The sequence below is a fragment of the Thalassophryne amazonica genome, chromosome 4 (assembly GCF_902500255.1).
Source record: "Thalassophryne amazonica chromosome 4, fThaAma1.1, whole genome shotgun sequence".
Lineage (NCBI taxonomy): Eukaryota > Metazoa > Chordata > Actinopteri > Batrachoidiformes > Batrachoididae > Thalassophryne > Thalassophryne amazonica.
Genome location: NC_047106.1, coordinates 130,522,270 through 130,543,673, shown reverse-complemented (window position 1 = coordinate 130,543,673; position 21,404 = coordinate 130,522,270). Strand labels below are relative to the sequence as shown.

At 39.5% G+C, this 21,404-nt stretch overlaps 1 protein-coding gene across 2 annotated transcripts in view; it reads left to right on the top strand.

The window, feature by feature from the left end:
• Positions 1–21,404, top strand: part of tyw1 (tRNA-yW synthesizing protein 1 homolog (S. cerevisiae)) — a 221,105-nt gene that overhangs the window by 174,008 nt on the left and 25,693 nt on the right. For both annotated transcript variants that reach the window (XM_034168561.1, XM_034168560.1), the window contains exon 15: positions 12,018–12,185. In XM_034168561.1, the coding sequence (XP_034024452.1) occupies positions 12,018–12,185 (168 nt within the window). The remainder of the gene's footprint in view (positions 1–12,017; positions 12,186–21,404) is intronic.

Below are 21,404 nucleotides of genomic sequence, written 5' to 3'. Positions count from 1 at the left end.
TCATCTGTTCATTAAATTGTGTCTAGAAACTTCCTACTTTTAAATTCTGATAAGACTGAAATGATGGTTCTTGGTCCAGTGAGACATCGGCATCAATTTGACCAGTTAACGCTCAGCCTCGGCTCGTGTGTTATACATCACACTGACATAGTTAGGAACCTTGGGGTAATTTTTGATCTTTCGTTGTCCTTTGGCCTCCACATTAGAAATATTACTAGGACTGCTTTCTTCCACCTGCGAAATATAGCGAAGATTCGTCCCATCCTGTCGATGGCTGATGCTGAGACCCTGATCCATGCTTTTATCTCTTCTAGATTGGACTACTGCAATGTTCTATTTTCTGGTTTACTGCAGTCTAGCATTAGGGGTGTCCAATTGGTTCAAAATGCTGCAGCCAGACTTTTGACACGAAGCAGAAAGTTCGACCACATTACACCCATTTTGGCATCTCTTCACTGGCTTCCTGTCCCAGTGAGATCAGATTTTAAGGTTCTGCTACTAACCTATAAAATTATTCATGGACTGGCACCTCCCTACCTAGCTGACCTAATTAAACCTTACGTACCGGCCCGGGCTTTACGTTCTCAGGGTGCAGGACTACTTTGTGTCCCTAAAGTGAATAAGAAGTCTGCGGGTCACAGAGCTTTCTCTTATCGTGCCCCTGTTCTGTGGAATGATCTCCCTGCGTCAATAAAACAGTCAGATTCTGTGGAGACTTTCAAGTCCAGACTTAAGACGTACTTATTTTCCCTTTCATATGGCTAGCATACTGGTACAGTTTTGTTTTACACTTTTTAATCTTTTAATTCATTTTATTAGTAATTGGAGTGGGCCGCGGCCTCAACTTTACCTAAATTCTGTGTCTTTTAGTGAAGTTTAGGGCTAGTGGCCGGCGATCACCTTAGTATTTCTCTGTTTTTCTTGTTGTTTAATGCTGACAAATTATACAGTATTTTTTGTCTTTCTGATGCCTGATTCTGTTTTTTCTCTCTGTTTAAGGTGCAGCTCCATCCAGAGATGGGAGTTGTGTTCGTGTTGGCGATCCTCCTGTCCTGTGCGCCAATAGCATTTCTTGTATATTCGTCCATGAATTGTTCTGTGAATTGTTCTGTAAGTTGTGTTTTGTAGCATGGCCCAAGCAGAGGGTCATCCCTTTGAGTCTGGTCTGCTTGAGATTTCTTCCTCAGAGGGAGTTTTTCCTTACCACTGTTGCTCTGGGGGTTGGTAAGGTTATACCTTACCTGTGTGAAGCGCTTTGAGGCAACTCTATTGTGATTTGGCGCTATATAAATGAAAATAAATTGAAAATTGAAAAGTGCACAACGTAATCCTGGTGGATCATCGCATGGTCACTAACGGCCTAAATCTATATTATGATTTCGGTGCGACATGTCCTTTAAGGACCTGTGGCACACTGCTCCTAAATGTTTCAAATCTACAGTGATTAAACCATTAGTTAAGAAATTTAATCTTGGCCCTTGTTTATTGACTCTAGTACACTGTCTGCAGCCCCTAGACCCAAAAAGAACAATCTTGCTTTCATCAGTCTACAAATGTTGCACCGTTTCTCTTTAGGCCAGTCAATGTGTTCTTTGGCAAATTCCAACCTCTTCCACACGTTGTTTTTTTTCAACAGTGGGACTTTGTGGGGTCGTCTTGTCCATAGCTTGGTTTCACATAGGTGTCTTCTAATTGTTACAGTACTGCCAGATAACTTTAGACCTTCTTTGATCACCCTTAAGATGATTGCTAGCTGGGTTTTTGCCATTCTGGCTATTGTTTGATCCATTTGAATGGTGGTTTCCTATTTTCTTCCATTTTCTTCCACATCTTTCTGGTTTTTGTTGCCATTTTAACGCATTTGAGATCATTTTAGCTGAGCAGCCTATCATTTTCTGTACTTCTACAGTGAGGAAAATAAGTATTTGAACACCCTGCGATTTTGCAAGTTCTCCCACTTAGAAATCATGGAGGGGTCTGAAATTTTCATCTTAGGTGCATGTCCACTGTGAGAGACATAATCTGAAAAAAAAAAAAATCTGGAAATCACAATGTATGATTTTTTTAGTAATTTATTTGTATGTTAATGCTGCAAATAAGTATTTGATCCCCAACCAACTAGTAAGAATTCTGGCTCACACAGACCTATTAATTTTTCTTTAAGAAGCCCTCTTATTCTGCACTCTTTACTTGTATTAATTGCACCTGTTTGAACTTGTTACCTGTATAAAAGACACCTGTTCACACACTCAATCAATCACACTCCAACCTGTCCACCATAGCCAAGACCAAAGAGCTGTCTAAGGACACCAGGGACAAAACTGTAGACCTGCACAAGACTGGGATGGACTACAGGACAACAGGCAAGCAGCTTGGTAGAAGACAATAACTGTTCTGATTATTTATTAGAAAGTGGAAGAAACACAAGATGACTGTCAATCTCCCTCGGTCTGGGATTCCATGAAAGATCTCACTTTGTGGGGTAAGGATGATTCTGAGAAAGCACAGAACTACACAGGAGGACCTGGTCAATGACCTGAAGAGAGCTGGGACCACAGTCACAAAGATTACATTAGTAACACATGATGCTGTAATGGTTTAAAATCCTGCAGGGCAGCAAGGTTCCCCTGCTCAAGCCAGCACATGTCCAGACCTGTTTGAAGTTCACCAGTGACCATCTGGATGATCCAGAGGAGGATCAACTCCACTTACCATGTTTAGAGGATGAGAACAACCCCAAGAAAACCATCCCAACCGTGAAGCATGGGGGTGGAAACATCATACTCTGGGGTGCTCTTCTGCAAAGGGGACAGGACGACTGCACCGTATCGAAGGGAGGATGGATGGATGGTGTCATGTATTGCGAGATTTTGGCAAACAACCTCCTTCCCTCAGTAAGAGCATTGAAGATGGGTCATGGCTGGGTCTTCCAGCATGACAATGACCCCAAACACACAGCCAGGGCAACTAAGAAAGTGCTCTGTAAGAAGCATTTCAAGGTCCTGGAGTGGCCTGGCCAGTCTCCAGACCTGAACTCAATAGAAAATCTTTGGAGGGAGCCGAAACTCCAAACCTGAAAGATTTGGAGAAGATCTGTATGGAGGAGTGGACCAGAATCCCTACTACAGTGTGCAAACCTGGTGAAAAACTACAGGAAACGTTTGACCTCTGTAATTGCAAACAAAGGCTACTGTACCAAATATTAACATTGATTTTCACAGGTGCTCAATACTTATTTGCAGCAGTAACATACAAATAAATTATTAAAAATCATACATTGTGATTTCTTGATTTTTTTTATTTTTTTTTTTAGATTATGTCTCTTACAGTGGACATGCACCTAAGATGAAAATTTCAGATCCCTCCATGATTTCTAAGTGGGAGAACTTGCAAAATCACAGGGTGTTCAAATACTTATTTTCCTCACTGTATGTTTTCCACTCTGCAATCAACTTTTAATGAAATTACGCTGTTGTTCTGAACAACTCCTGGAATCACCCATTTTACTCAGTTTTTGTAGAGAAATGAACGGCAACCAGCATGTACAACATTTGCTGCCTTCCTCCTTAAGTAAGGGCCACCTGTAAGAATAACAGAAAGATAAATGTTGACAGTGCTATTTTTTTCAACAGCCTAATGTTCTTTTTTCTGCACTTTCTATAAAGTAATAACAAATTAGCTAAATTTTTCTTCATGATTTGATTTGGAATAGAATGTGTAGTTCTCCAGTTGCATTTGCGTGTTCGGGAATAAAAGCTATTTTAAGCATTTTGAGCTTTACTCACTTTTTAAAATGCACTGCTATTATTTTGAACACAACTTTGTGGTATCTGTCATCTGCAGGGTTTAAATGGGCAAGAACCCCATCATACCATTTCTGTAAAATGTCCTTGCTGATTAAGCACCTTTTATTCTGTCTCCCTGTACTTTATAAAGTGTTTTTAATAATGTGCCACCACAGAATGTTTTGGACGTTTTATCAAGTGATGATCTGAAGAATCATATTTAGTTGGGGGTTTTTTTTTTTATGTAATTCCTTATTTATTTGTTTGATTTCATCATTTCCCTCTGTACTGCCTTTTTGCCATGAAATAGCCGTTGATTCTGATATTAAATGTGTGTCTTTTTTTGCATTGCAGGTGTTTTTGTTTAGTTGTGCCTGGTGCGTTTAGTTATGCCTGTTGCTAGGTGGAAGGACAAGTTAATCTTGCCAGTAGATTACTTGAAGACTTTTGATGTTTAATAATACTTGAATGTTATATTTGCAGCTGAGCTGTATAATTTTTTTACATTTGAAAAATTTCTTATATTGACATCAGAACATCTTTTCCCACTGCACTGTGGTATCTGGTGCTTTCTAGTTTGTGTTTTGATTTTATAAAAAGAAACTGGGCATGTAGTTGTATTGATGTGGTAATTACAACTATTTGCTCTTACACTGGGGACATTAAAAAGCACATTGATCTATCCATCTGCCCATTAAGTCATTGTGAAACATCAGAAATAACGTGTATATTTGGAATCGTGTTGCTCATCTACAAAAGAATGCTCTTGACATCTTTAAATAATTGTCAAACTGGTGGATATCCTGTTGTTCATGTTATACCTTAGGTTTTATGTTTATTGTTGAAAGTAATGGTTATTTTTGTAACTGATTAATCTGGTCTTTTTTTCAGTTAATCTAACAATTATTTATTTCAATTCATGTATTTATTTTCTTAGTTAATTAATCCTTTGATTAACTTTCTCATAAATCATAATGATAAAGTCTACCAATAGCTTTCAACCTTGTGTTATTTTGTTAAAAAGATAAAGTACCATATTTTCTAGAGTATAAATCACACCGGATTATAAATCACACCTGAGTATATGTTTCAGCTGTTAAAAAATTCCTCTTGAAGAGAAAAAAAACGCACCTCTTTCTGTATTATTTGGGATTTTTGTACATTATTATTATTATTTTTATTATTAACATTAATACATTTATTAGAATTTATTTTGTTAAATGTTTTAATTCCTGGAAGAGCCTTATATACATATTCGTTATGACAATTTTATTAATAAAAAATGTGTGATATTTCAGTATACAAGTCACCAGAGTATACGTAGGTCACAGGACTTCCCACACTAGTAAAAAATAAAAAAGTGACTGCAACTCTGGAAAATATGGTATTTTAAAAATTAAAATAAAACATAAAGGATATTAAGTGCCATAATTTAAAAATGCATTGGGGGTGATGAGAAAGAAAAGCATTATCTCTTCCTGAGACACAAAATTTACAGGCTTGGTGGTCAGGAATGGCAGGACACAAATGCAAGACTCAAACTCACAGCTCTGAAGTTTAAGACAGTTTACTTGGGACGTCAGCTGGATTCGGTACACGAGTAGGCAGTCCAAAAACAGCAACAGTACAAAAAAACATCAGGCAGTTGGCGTGGTCAAAAAAACAATGTGGGAGAAAAACACAATGAGTCAAGCAGGACAAGAAAAACACAGGATCAGAGCTGGAAGTGAAAGCACAATGCGTATCGATCTGGTGAGGAAATAGTGAACCAGGTGAAGCTTATATACACCCAGGTGATGAGCTACAGATTAGGAACAGGTGTGAGAGAAAACACCAGAACAAAGGTGTGGCCAGACAGAGAGAAATGCCCACCACCAAGCAATACAGACAAGAGCGATAGAGACAGAATACCCAAAGCATAAAAAGACCAGCAAGAGAACTCACAACCAAAGTAAATAGTCAAACAAAAATATCAAAACCATAACACCATATACGAAGTCCAAACCCTGACAAAAATAACAGAAAATGAAACTATGGCATTTTAAAGTGTTCCAACTAGTCATTATTTTTATCAGTTCATCTATTGATTATTTTCTGGATTAATCAATTAATTAGTTGTCTGATACACAACATTTCAGAAAATGGAGAAAAATGTAAATCTGTGTTTCCCAAAGCCCAAGTTCGCATCGTCAAATGTTTTGTTTTGTCCACAGCCCAAACATATTCATTTTACTAACAGTGAGGAGTAAATAAACTAGAAAATGTTCACATTTAAGAAGCTGAAATCAGAGAATTTGGAACTTAATTTGGAACGTAAAACAATTCATTTGTGATCAGAATAGTTGGCAGTTAATTTAATAATCAGTTAATCAGTTTGCTTTGAAGCCCTAGTTATCAACTTTATTACCATCCCATAGGAAACTTGATTTACAGCAGACATTAAAACATGAAACATAAAAGATGTATGGTGCGGCACAGTGGCTTAGTGGTTTGCACTATTGTCTCATAGCAAGGGAAGGTTGTGGATCACTTCCCACCTGGTCCTTTCTGTGTAGAGTTTGCATATTCTCCCTGTGTTCGTGTGGGTTCCCTCTGGGTGTACCAGCGTCCTCCCACTTCCAAAGACATGCAGTTTCTGTGAAATGGACACTTTAAATTGACCATAGGTGTGAATGTCTTTCTCTATGTGTCGGCCCTGCAATGGACTGGTGTCCTGTCCAAGGTGTTCCCTGCGTCTCAACCAATGACTGCTGGGATAGACTCCAGCTCCCCTGTGACACTTAATTGGAATAAGTGGGCTTAGAAAATGAAGGAATGAATAAAAGAAGTATGACAAGTACAGTAACACAGAAAATTTCCGCCACGCCGTAAAAATACTTTAACCACACTGAACCAGAACTGAACATAAAGCACAATATATGAATGCATTAACTACAACCCCAATTCCAGTGAAATTGGGATGTTGTGTAAAATGTAAATAAAAACAGAATACAATGATTTGCCAGTCCTCTTCAACCTATATTCATATCCACTTTGTGAACAACTGCATGAAAAAATCGTCCAATCAATCAATCAATCAATCAATCAATTTTTTTATATAGCGCCAAATCACAACAAACAGTTGCCCCAAGGTGCTTTATATTGTAAGGCAAGGCCATACAATAATTATGTAAAACCCCAACGGTCAAAACGACCCCCTGTGAGCAAGCACTTGGCTACAGTGGGAAGGAAAAACTCCCTTCCAACAGTTAACAGTCCAACAGTTAAAGAACAATGTTTCTCAACGTTCAATTGCAAGGAATTTATGGATACCATCACCTACAGTCCATAATATAATCAGAAGATTCAGAGAATCTGGAGAACTTTCTACACGTAAGCGGCAAGGCTGAAAACCAGCATTGAATGCCTGTGACCTTCGAGTGCTCAGGCAGCACTGCATTAACCCTCTGGGGTCCGAGGGCATTTTTTGGCCAGTTCACTTGCCTGGCATAATTGTTTTATTATTGCTGTTAACAGCTCTCCCTGCATCTCACAATCAAGTGTTATGTCTCTTTTTTATCAGGACAACCTGTACTTTCAGAATATATATGTTTTTGTTGTGTTTTATAAGTGTAATGAAGGTTTGCAATCAAAAATAGGCAAGGAAACAATAAAGCGAAAAATAATTTTCCACACGTATTTATTCAAACCACACAGCAAACTATAATAAACAACTGTTTTGACACTTTATAAAGGTAATTTGAGGTCTTGTGTGAAAGACTGCACAACAAAAAGGTTCAAACAATAAACACAAATGCACATTTTGAACAATATATACAAAATGGTCTATGCGTTTTGTTGTCCATTGATATGGTAAACAGTGCTTTACGCAGAGAAAGCAACAGTTATCCAGTAACATTCACATGCAAAGTAGTGGAGCAATCCTGATAGTTACACACTATTTACTATTTATTTGAGCATGTGAGATTGTCATCAGAGGCTCTCTGTCTGCTCCTCCTTTCACTGATCGCTGTGAGTAATGGCGCAGGGCACACTGAGTATGTACTAATAGTATGTACTCATTGGAGCACCCAGGGGGCTATTCAAACGGGCCAGCTAGTAACATATCACTCCTGAAAACGATCTTTGGCTTTTCATGTGAGGTAAATCTGCCCTACGATTGGATTTTGATTGGACACTCACATTGCGTGAGTCATCACACAGCTTCTATGAGTACAAAGATGGTCGATGGCTGGCTCGAAAGTCCGCGGAGTTAACTTTTCAGCAAAAAAAAAAAAAGTAAGTTTCTATCTCATATCATTCCAAAGTTATTTATAATTTAGTAAAGCTTGGTCTTAGCCGTCGTATACAGAGGGTTAAAAACCAACATCATTGTGTAAAGGATCTTACCACGTGCGCTCAGAAACACTTCACAAAACCATTGTCAGTTAACACAGTTCATCGCTACATCTACAAGTGCAAGTTACACCTCTGCCATGCAAAGCGAAAGCCATACATCAACAACAACCAGAAACGCCGCCACCTTCTCTGTGCCTGAACTCATTTGAAATGGACAGATGCAAAGTGGAAAAGTGTGTTGTGGTCTGATGAGTCCACATTTCAAATTGTTTTTGGAAATCATGGACGTTGTGTCCTCCGGACAATAGAAGAAAAAGACCATCCAGACTGTTACCAGCGCAAAGTTCAAAAGCCAGCATCTGTGATGGTATGGTGGTGTGTTAGTGTCTATGGCATGAACAACTTACACATCTGTGATGGCACCAACAATGCTGAAAGGTACAGTAGTGTTCAGAATAATAGTAGTGCTATGTGACTAAAAAGATTAATCCAGGTTTTGAGTATATTTCTTATTGTTACATGGGAAACAAGGTACCAGTAGATTCTCACAAATCCAACAAGACCAAGCATTCATGATATGCACACTCTTAAGGCTATGAAATTGGGCTATTAGTAAAAAAAAAAAAAAAAAAAAAAAAAGTCGAAAAGGGGGTGTTCACAATAATAGTAGTGTGGCATTCAGTCAGTGAGTTTGTCAATTTTGTGGAACAAACAGGTGTGAATCAGGTGTCCCCTATTTAAGGATAAAGCCAGCACCTGTTGAACATGCTTTTCTCTTTGAAAGCCTGAGGAAAATGGGACGTTCAAGACATTGTTCAGAAGAACAGCGTAGTTTGATTAAAAAGTTTATTGGAGAGGAGAAAACGTACACGCAGGTGCAAAAAAATTATTGGCTGTTCATCTACAATGCTCTCCAGTGCTTTAAAATGGACACAAAACCAGAGACGCATGGAAGAAAACGGAAAACATCAATTGGCCTAAAGAGAAACTGAGGAATATTTTGTGGACTGATGAGAGTAAAATTGTTCTTTTTGGGTCCAAGGGCCGCAGACAGTTTGTGAGACGACCCCCAAACTCTGAATTCAAGCCACAGTTCACAGTGAACACAGTGAAGCATTGTGGTGCAAGCATCATGATATGGGCATGTTTCTCCTACTATGGTGTTGGGCCTATATATCGCATACCAGGTATCATAGATCAGTTTGGATATGTCAAAATACTTGAAGAGGTCATGTTGCCTTATGCTAAAGAGGATATGCCCTTGAAATGGGTGTTTCAACAAGACAATGACCCCAAGCACACTAGTAAACGAGCAAAATCTTGATTCCAAACCAACAAAATTAATGCCTGGCAGATGTGAAGAAATCATAAAAAACTGTGGTTATACAACTAAATACTAGTTTAATGATTCACAGGAATGCTAAAAAAGCACTTTGAACATAATAGTTTTGAGTTTGTAGCGTCAACAGCAGATGCTACTACTGTATTATTGTGAACACCCCCTTTTCTACTTTTTTTTACTAATAGCCCAATTTCATAGCCTTAAGAGTGTGCATATCATGAATGCTTGGTCTTGTTGGATTTGTGAAAATCTACTGAATCTACTGGTACCTTGTTTCCCATGTAACAATAAGAAATATACTCAAAACCTGGATTAATCTTTTTAGTCACATAGCACTACTATTATTCTGAACATTACTATACATCCAGGTTTTGGAGCAACACATGCTGCCATCCAAGCAACATCTTTTTCAGGGACGTCTCTGCTTATTTCAGCAAGACAATGCCAAGCCACATTCTGCACGTGTTACAACAGCGTGGCTTCGTAGTAAAAGAGTGCAGGTACTAGACTGGTCTGCCTGCAGTCCAGACCTGTCGCCCATTGAAAATGTGTGATGCATTATGAAGCGCAAAATAGGGCAATGGAGACCCCGGACTGTTGAACAACTAAAGTCGTACATAAAGCAAGAATGGGAAAGAATTCCACCTACAAAGCTTCAACAATTAGTGTCCTCAGTTCCCAAACACTTATTGAGTGTTGTTAGAAGGAAAGGTGATGTAACACAGTGGTATTTGCACAAAAACAATATGGATGGAATTGGGGTTATACTTCTCCTGAAGTGGCACACTGCCATGTAGGATGTCATCCTGCTGCCCGGTGGTGCTTCATGCTTCACAGAGCTTTTGTGCTTCAATATTTCAATGTTCCATGAGTTCAACATCACAGTCATTAAACATCTGACAGTCGTCAACACATTTGTATTTTTTGATTCTTTCATTTGTTCCCAGTGAGATCACGAACAGACCTATTTGCTTCAGGAGAACTAACGAAGATTGATTTTTCAAATGTTGTTGGTTGAATAACTCCAGTCATGTAACGATGCCATGTGTGCTGACGATAGACACCTGCATAATTTTACACAATAATAATAAGAATCATTTTACACAACGTCCCAACATCATTGGAATTGGGGTTGTAAATACCTGTAGAAATCAAGTGCTGTACAGCGGCAACAGGTGCGTGACGCTGAAAGTCTGCCATATCATGCCACAATGAATAATGTGATTACAGATTCTAAGAAATCATTTATGAAACAAAATACTTAAAATATTGCAAAATTTAATTAAATTCATCTTTCTTCAAAATAAAAGCTGCTGCTGGACTTTTTTCAAACAGTGTCAGTGTTTAACTCAAAGCCTAATGTTTTAATCTTTTATCAGTCATGGTACACATGTAATTATAATGAGAAACAGTCTCTTATGTTGATAATTACATTATGGTGACGATAAAAATTTAGTGACAAAATTGACCGAGATGTTGACGATCACACCAAAGTACAGTTCTATCAACATTCCAAAACAGCCTTCATTCATCGACAAGATGAATGTTTTTTTAAACAATTGATATGTTATGTGGACCGCTGAAGAGGAGGTACTGCTGGCCCACCACCACCATAGGGCACCCTGCTTGGAGTGCGGGCTCCAAGCACGAGAGGGCGCCAGACCCAGAAGAAGTGACAGCTGTCATTCATCCTCTGCACCAGCTGTCACTCGTTCATCATCATCATCACCACCATAAAAGCCGGACTGCAACTCCACCTCCTCGCCGAGAAATCGCAACTACTGAAGAGGTAATTTCTCTGCTGACTGACACTTTGTGTGTAATAACCTGAACTTCTGTTGCAGCCGTTTTCCTGGAGTGTTGCCTTGTCTGGGGAATTGGCGTTTAGTGACAGCGACGGCTTCGCCTCACACCCCAACCCAGATAAGTGGTTAACCAGGAGCTGCACGAGTGTGTGATTGGAGGTGGAGGTGCTCCCTCCTAACTGTGTATGGACTGTGGATTACTGAGTGTGCGGACTCACACTCATTCATCTTATCTCTGCTTTCTGCCAGCAGTACCGGGGTCGACAGCCGAAGACAGAGGCCACCTGGGGACTCGGGACTTGGCGGCTCCGGTGTTCTTCAGACCATTGGTGGTGGAAGCCGTGTGGGACCCGGCTTCTCTCTCGTCGGGGGTCTTCTATCTTCGAGCCTGCCCACACGTCACCTGGTGTCAATTGACTGTGCAAATTTCTGTGAATTTAGTTGTGTATTATCACAACATTAAATTGTTACTTTTTTGGCTTATTCATTGTCCGTTCATTTGCGCCCCCTGTTGTGGGTCCGTGCTACGACACCTTCCCAACATGATACACATTATTTACTCTGTTATGCGTTTGCGATATCAGCCTCAGTAAAGATTCTATTATTTGGGCTGTTGTGTGTGTTGCAGACTTTATCTTGACTGTTGTTGCTGTGTTGGGCAGTACGATTTTCATCATACATCACTGAATTACACTATTCTAAATTTAGATGATAAATCATGTCCTTCCTGTGCTGCTGTCTTTCCAGGGAGTGACATATTGTGGGGAAAGTTCTGCCAGCAGCCTAACCATGGCCAACGTCCCCTGGCACCAGGAAGTGGTCGCCTTTGTCCAGCAGTTGGCTGATATGCTGCCTCAGTATGAGATCGCCTGTGAACATGAGCACTCCAACTGCCTGCTCATCGCACACACCAAGGTAAAACGTCATCTTAAAACAGTACCACTTCATACAAAACAAAACAGAACCTGATCTTTTAAAATGTGTTGCAGTTGCCAAACTAACCAACACAAGCACAGGATATAACCCCTGACAGAATCTAAATACAGCAGTGGGCTATGGCCTTTCTGTTTATGCATGTCCTTCCATGTCCTTCCTGTGTCATAGCACATTACTACGTTAATGTGCTATGTTCTTATGTCTGCAGCAAGCAGAAAAAGAATGAATTCATACAGTTGAGCCCCGTTAACTCACACAAGTTGGGGTCCACAAAATCGGACCGCGAGTTAATGAAGTTAACCAAAAAAATCTTGAAATCAGCTTACTTTGCCATATTAGAATAATTTTGACCATTTGACCTTGTGGCAGCTGCATGTATAAATTCCGGCCCAATCTGGACTGGCAGCAAGGATCTAAAGAGTCACATCCAAAAACTTTGAATCATCAGGAATCTTCCACACAGAATCGTACGACCTCATCGCTGAGAAGGAGGAAGAAAAAAATCATTGTTCAGAATCGTCCACACTGACGATCCCTCCTAAAAATGGTCAAATCAAAGTGGACTTTTATAGGTAGTCTAAATTTTTGGGGTCCACAACTTGACCACAAGTAAAGCGAAGTGCACAAGTTAAAAGGTCTCAACTGTACTTCATGTAACATTGTGGTGTAAGTAAGTACAGCTGCCACTCACTGAAGGCAGTGGTGGAGTTTTCCTTTATTCTCACTTTGAAAACAATAGAATATCTACATTACTGTCTGCCACATACTACAACACGTGAATGCAGTATCAAAAGTACATTTGGGATTGTTTTGTTTCCTCTCATACTGCCAGGCACCACATGTATCATCACTGTGTGCGGCTACTGCTCTCTTTGGCAGATGCACATGCAGATCCACCTTGGATTTGCTGTGGGGACCCCGAGTGCAAACAAGGGAGCAGCCGAAGGGACTTACTTACATTTTCCTTAAACTCAAACTGAAAGCAAATCTCTACAAATTTATATAAATTAATTACAAATATAAAAGCAAAGATGGTGGGTTGCATAAGTAATGGAAGAGTTTAGTATAATACCTGTGAATAATCAGTTTAATTGCCAGTTTTCTTCAGACAAGTCAGGGGATGGACACATTTGATTTGATTTGTTTATTTAGCACAAAATAAAACACATAAAATAATGTATATACATAAAACAACCAAAGAGAGAGGATGAGAAAAAATACAATATAAATAAAGTGTAAGGGAGTGGTGGAAGCCAAAAGGCTTATAAAGAATCCACTCCCAAACAAAGCAAACATAACAATACAACAGAAATTACACCGTTTTTACAGATTAAAACAGATCATTGTATATACTCCTGCAAGATCTTCACTTTTAGTCCACTTTTATACGTATATAAGGTGATAGATGGATTCACAAGATGTCATTATCATTCCAAGATTTAACGCCATGATATCTGATGTGATGCTGATAATGAGACACATGAACATTTACAAGTTACTGAATGTGTCTTGGACTTTACTTACATCAGTTATGAAGAAATACAAACAGTATGGCACTCTATGGTAAATCTGTGTAGACAGTTCTCTAAAAGTGAGTGACTGTGCAAGAAGGAGAGGCATGGGAAAGCCACCAAGACACCCAGACAACCCAGAAGAAGTTACAGTCTTCTGTGGCTGTGATTAGAGCCAAATGTGTGAAATTCCAAATGTTCCAATACATTTGGAGGGCACTGTAATATACCTGAAAGCAAGCAGCAGTCATAGCACCAGGTGAGGCCAACTAAAGTGTTTTGTTTTTTTGTTTTTTTTGTATTGAAAAATACTGTGATTTATGCTCAGGTTTTATAATGATTTGCAACTGTCCACAGTTCAGTATACTAGTGTCTGTCCCAGAACAGATTATTCTTATTTATTTATTTATTGCTATATATGCCCCAAAAGTTGTTTTTTGATGAGTTCTTGTGGTTTTGTTTTGTTGTTCAACCAGACAGACTGCAAATTACAGCAAACACATCTCTCAGACACACACACACGGTCGCCTGAGACAAAAATGGTGCGAGAAAACAAGTTGTTCGTTTAATTCCCCTCCATTTGTGACATGGCAGTGAGCCAGTAAGACCACAGTCAATATTTCACAGTATTGATTTCCACCCTCCTCCTCCATCTATTATTTTGTCTCCTTGACATTTTGTCACCAGCGCAGTGGCTGTTTTTCATTTGCTTTTAATTGATTTGCTTTCTTCTGTCTTTAATACTTAGTAGCTAGTAATGCTTAATATATTTTTGTTTTGTTTTTCTAGATTACAGTGGATTACAATATTACACCTTTTTGCAGTGATTCATTCATTCATTTTCTATACCTGCTTACTCCAGTCAAGGGTCATGGGGGGCTGGAGCCTATCCCAGTAGTCATAGGGCTTAAGGCCAGGCAGGACGCCAGTCTGTCACAGGGCCACATATAGACAAACAAACATACACACGCACATGCTCACTTATGGTAAATTTAAAGGTTCCACTTCACCTAACTGACACGTCTTTGGACGTAGGAGGAAGCTGGAGCAACACAGGGAGAACATGCAAACTCCACACAGAAAGGACCAGGTGGGAAGAGTTCCTAGGACCTTCTTGCTGTGAGGCAACAGTGCTAACCACTAAGTCACCATGCCACGCTTTTTGCACTGATGCTGGTAAATAGTTATTTTCCGTATTTAAAGGTTGATTAGCACTTGCACTCCCTGCATCATTTTGAACTTGTTAAGCATCTGCAGTGTTGCGCCTACAATATTGTAAGCCTGGCAGACCTCCAATAAAGCCAACTTCTCCTTAAATAAATGTATAAAGCTCGGCAAGTCTGTCAGTCTGTACTGCATGAATGACTATTACTAAGGGCCCCTTCACACATAATCCGAATGTGGCCAAATTGTGCACACCTCGTACACCTGTTGCTACAACTATTTGCACACACCAGCTGCTGAAAGACAGAGTGTGTGCTGTGCGATTCCATCGAACCCTCTCCCGGCAGGTGTCGGCCAAATTCCAGGTGACACACACAAACATTTAACACCGCTCGTTTGGCACTTAGAAAATGTGTGGCCATTTGCACTATTAACGCGCAAACAGTCAGCAGATGATCACTTTCAAGGTGGCGGTGAAATTTGTCTAAGTGTAAGGACTGTAAAGTTGCCAAGTACACATAAGGCTTACCATCCCCCCCCAAACACGTGTGCATGTGTTTCACGCTTCCGCCCTCTCCCCCACAAACGCATGGCATGCGTGTGGTTCGCATCCCCCTCCCCCTTCCCTCAGGTGAGGCGCCTCTCATCTGATCACAGAGTGATACCTTGGTCTGTGCGCTGAACAGACAGGGGGCATAGGTGGCTGCCAACAGCAGCAGCTGTTGACATGTGTGGTCCTGGACGTCACAGCTGCAGAACACGTACCGTGTTTTGATGGACATACGTGCATGTGTGCTTGCTACATACCCGTATAATATTAGTTAATCTATTTTTGTATTTCTTATATCTATTTTCTGCCTCTTTAGTCTTTAGTTTTATGAATTCTCTATACAGTGTATTTTTCTTATTACATGCATTTCGTAACCCTTTCGTCATCCATGGTCGATCTTGGATTTTTTGTTTTCTGTAGTCTTGTTTAATTGGACAATTTTTTATCATATAATAATGTAAATATTTGTAAAAAAGTTTCATATGCACTATCAACATCACTTTCACTGTATACCTTTTCCCAGTTTTACTCCTGTAAATCCTTCTTTAATGTGTTCATGTTTTTCTCTGTCCGCACTCACCTGTATTTTATTTTCTCCTCTGGCTGATTCCGCCGATGGTTTCTATTATAAACGATGAAAACTGGTAGATGATCACTAATGTCATTGATTAATAATCCACTCACAGTATTATTCTCAATATCATTGCTGAATACATTATCAATTAAGGTAGCACTATGGGATGTAATTCTGCTTGGCCTGGTGATTTTTGGATATAAACTCATACTGTACATTATACTGATAAATTCATCAGTTATTTTATGCTTATTTGGATTGAGCAGATCAATATTTAAGTCACCACAAATGAACACAGTTTTTTGATTAGTTTTTGAGAACGTTTTTTCCATACAGTCAGTGAATGTTTCAATACTAGATCCTGGTGCTCTATATATACAGCTGACTAATACATTTTTGCTTTTTTCTTCACATATTTCAATAGTTATACATTCTAATAAGTTATCAATCACAGTTGTCATATTGTCTACTATTTTATAATCCATGTTCTTATCCACATACACAGCCACTCCTCCTCCACTCTTATTCTTTCTGTTTACACAATTAAATTCATATCCATCCAGTTCAAAATCCATTCCTTTATCTTCATTGATCCATGTTTCTGATATAGCAATTATGTTAAATATTTTTTTAAATTGACTTAAATATTCTTTAATGTTGTTAAAGTTTGCATATAGACTTCTGCTGTTGAAATGGATTATTGATAATTTGTTATCCGTTTTAATGATCCGATTAAACTGTTCATCTGTATAATAGCAACAACTGTCATTGATATTTGAGAAGAAATTATTGTCCGGGTCTATATCGTGCTCCAAGTCCAGTACATTGTGGTCTGTGTATTTAAATGTTCTCAGTTCTACTTTTCCATGATCAGCAATCCTTTGAGTTATATCCTTCTTGTCTCCAGATGTAGATGATGTAGTAGATGAATAGGTTCCTCTGGTCTGTGTCATGGTGTTGTGATGTGTTTGTGTCCTCATACCTTATTGGTCGTATTTGTCCAGATCCTCGATGTTCCTGATTACCATAACCTTCGCTTGTTCTGGTGTTCCATTCAATTTGATAAATGTTTTGCAGTTGGATGTCCATGTCTGTTGAATTTTTCCCTGCTTTTTTAAGAAACGAGCTTTCCTGGCGATGTCTGCGTTTCTTTTGGTCAGATGTTCATTGATGAATACGTTTGTTCCTTTAAGTTTCCGTCCCTGTTTTAACAATGCCATTTTATGTTTTCTGTTGACAAACCTCATTATAACTGCTCGCTTGTCTCCATCCTCTCTCCTGGGCAGGGGGTGGCACGCTTCAATGTTATTACAGTCCATTTGAATACCTTTAGATTGCAGGAAGTCAGCCACCTGTTGTTCCACTGAGCTGGCCTCCTGCTCACTGGCCTTTGGATGGAATAGTATGACAGTCTGATATAGTGTCTTGATGGATGACAACACATTTTTGATATAAAAAATTTATAACTTGTTGTTCCAATGTGTGAAGTTCTTCAGGTGGTGCATCCTCCCCATTGGCTCCACTAGAATCCAATACCCTTGCATAAGACCGATGTTTTGTTTCTAAACCAGATATTATAACATCGTCTTTTCTAGAGTATTGTTCAAGTTCATCCACACGTTGTTCAAGCTTCTTAATAATCTTGTCCTTCTCTTTAACAAGATTTTTGAGCTCTTTAATCTCCTCCGTCAATTTGTCTAGATTAGACATGTCTTTCGATATACGGTTTAATGAGGTCTTTATCTCCTCTATGTCTTCCTCAAGTTTATCCGTTTTCTTAGGTGGTGCCATGTTGCCTATTGTGGTTCAGTACTGGCCACTATTAATTGTGAAACAATTCTCACTTATAGTCTCCAACACCACAGGTCCGGTCGCCGCACACCGCCCCGCCCCAATGTTAACCTCGGATATAGCCGCCATTAGCCTTGGATGTAGCCTCCGCCAACCTCGGATGTACCCGCCGGTAGCCTCAGATGTAGCCACCGCCAGTCTCGGATGTAGCCGTCACCAGCCTAGGATGTAGCCTCCGCCAGCCTCGTTGTAGCGGCCGTTAGCCTCGGATGTAGCCGCCGCCAGCCTCGGATGTAGCCGCCGCTAACCTCGGTTGTAGCGGCCGTTAGCCTCGGATGTAGCCGCCGCTTTTCAACAGCTTTTACTTCATTCAACACTGATTAAAATTTGATCACCAGCAGAGACAGAAAGACACAGGCGACCGTCCAAAAGGCAAAACTCCACCAGAAATGTCCAGACTGTGACTTTTTGGGTCCAAGGGTGCATATCATGGATGCTTGGTCTTGTTGGATTTGTGAGAATCTACTGAATCTACTGGTACCTTGTTTCCCATGTAACAATAAGAAATATACTCAACATCCTGGATTAATCTTTTTAGTCACATAGCACTACTATTATTCTGAACACTACTGTGTGTATATATACACTCAACAAAAATATAAACGCAACACTTTTGGTTTTGCTCCCATTTTGTATGAGATGAACTCAAAGATCTAAAACGTTTTCCACATACACAATATCACCATTTCCCTCAAATACTGTTCACAAACCAGTCTAAATCTGTGATAGTGAGCACTTCTCCTTTGCTGAGATAATCCATCCCACCTCACAGGTGTGCCATATCAAGATGCTGATCAGACACCATGATTAGTGCACAGGTGAATTTTTGTGCCATTTTTCAGAGAATATGAATGACAACACAAAAACTTTTTTTTTCACTCATGGTTAGTGGTTGGGTGAAGCCATTTATTGTCAGACAACCAGGTTTACTCTTTTTAAATCATAATGACAACACAAACTACCCAATAGACCCTGATCAAATGTTTACATACCCCTGATCTTAATACTGTGTGTTACCCCTTTAACATCAGTGACAGCTTGGAGTCTTTTGTGGTCATTTTGGACGAGGCTTTCTGATGGTGAAGCTGCCACTGAATGTGTTTCGGACTTTATTTACATTAATTACGAAGAAATACAAACAGTATGACACTTTATGGTAAATCTGCATGGAATAGACAGTTCTCAAAAACTGAGTGACTGTGCAAGAAGGAGAAGAGTGAGGAAAGCCAACCCAGAAGAAGTTATGGGCTTATGTGGCTGTGATTGGAGAAAATGTGCACAGTGCAAGCTTTGCATTTTTGTGTTAGCTTCATAGTGGAGTAGAGCAAAGAAGGATTTTCTTTCACCAAAACAGATCAAATCCAGGCTTGCATCTCAGATGTACCTTTTGGCAATTTGTAGCTCAACTTTCAGGTCTTTTTTTTTTTTTTTTTTTTTGAAAATCCTCTTCTATACCACTTCATCATGAAGATGGATAACTGGTGATATGCAATGTTCATTACCGCTTCAGATTTGTTGCACATTTATGCGTGAACAATTTTCTCTTTGCGCATTTGCACTCGCTGGTGCCCTCTCATGTCTAGTCTACACCCGTTAACAATAAGTTTACTCTCCTCCAGGACACAGTGCATGCATCAAAGTTGTGCAAGTGTCAGGGGGCCTTTATTTTCAGGATACGTGTGGGTGTGGACACATACACTTTTTCTCACAGTTCTCAGATGTTCTACTCCAAGCCTGATGACATATTTGATGTCTGCCTTTAAAATATCAGAGCTTTGTGTGTGTGTGTGTGTGTGTGTGTGAGTGTGTGTGTGTGTGCGCGCACGCGTGCGTGCGACTGTGTGTGTGTGTGCAACTGTATGAGAGAGATAAGAGCAGTAAGTAGTGATTAATCACCACTCTGCATGACACATCGCCATCATTAGTTCTTTTTCGAGTTCTGTGATCTTTCCACTGATATGCATCTTTCTCTTTCTTTCTCAGTGGTTTTCTTTCAACCCTCTTTCTACTTTGTCTCCAAAGGCTTTCTTTTATCTCCTATTTTTCTCTCTCCTCCAGTTTCTCAACAAGATATTTTTCATTCCTTTCTACCCTCCCTTCAGCCCAGAGTATTTTTGTGGTCTCATGAAATCTGTGTGTTTATGTCAGAACATAAACCACACAGAGAATGATCTTTAGAAATCAATTCATTTTTGACTCACGCATTGGGTCCCACCTAGCAAAAATAACTAATTTTGATAGGTGAAGATTTATGAAAAAATTAAGATAATGGTGAAGATGGCCACCAGGCAATGTTACTCCATACAAGGTTTCATGAAACCATTATTATTTGCCCAGTTTCTTTAAGGAATATGTAATTTCATGCTAAAATGATGTCAAAGACTTCATACGAGTATACGTTTCACAAAAGCAATGTAGATATCCATTTGTGACAAGTATGTGATGTACAACCCCAATTCCAGTGAAGTTGGGACGTTGTGTAAAATGTAAATGAAAACAGAATATAATGATGTGCAAATCCTCTTCAACCTATATTCAATTGAATACACCACAAAGACAAGATATTTAATGTTCAAACTGATAAACTTTATTGCTCATTTTGAAATGGATGCCTGCAACATGTTTCAAAAAAGCTGGGACAGTGGTATGTTTACCACTGTGTTACATCACCTTTCCTTCTAACAACACTCAATAAGTGTTTGGGAACTGAGGACACTAATTGTTGAAACTTTTTAGGTGGAATTCTTTTCCATTCTTGCTTGATTTATGACTTCAGTTGTTCAACAGTCCAGGGTCTCTGTTGTTGTATTTTGTGCTTCATAATGTGGCTTGGCATTGTCTTGCTGAAATAAGCAGGGACATCCCGGAAAAAGACGTTGCTTGGATGGCAGCCGGTGTTGCTCCTGGATGTAAACCTGGATGTACCTTTCAGCATTAATCGTGCCATCACAGATATGTAAGTTGCCCATGCCATGGGCACTAACATGCCCCCATACTATCACAGTTGCTGGCTTTTGAACTTTGCTCTGGTAACAATCTGGATGGTCTTTTTCCTGTTTTGTCCAGAGGACACGACATCCATGATTTCCAAAAACAATTTGAAATGTGCACTCATCAGACCACAGCACACCTTTCCACTTTGCATCTGTCCATTTCAAATGAGCTCAGGCCCAGAGAAGGAGGTGGCGTTTCTGGATGTTGTTGATGTATGGCTTAACTTGCACTTGTAGATGTAGCAATGAACTGTGTTAACTGACAATGGTTTTCTGAAGTGTTCCTGAGCACACGCGGTAAGATCCTTTACATAATATTGTCGGTTTTTAATGCAGTGCCGTCTGAGGGATCAAAGGTTATGGGCATTCAGTGTTTTCGGCCTTGCCGCTTACGTGTAGAAAGTTCTCCAGATTCTCTGAATCTTCTGATTATATTATGGACTGTAGATGATGGAATCCCTAAATTCCTTGCAATTGAACATTGAGAAACATTGTTCTTAAACTGTTGGACTATTTTTTCACAGTTGTTCACAAAGTGGTGATCTTCGCCTCATC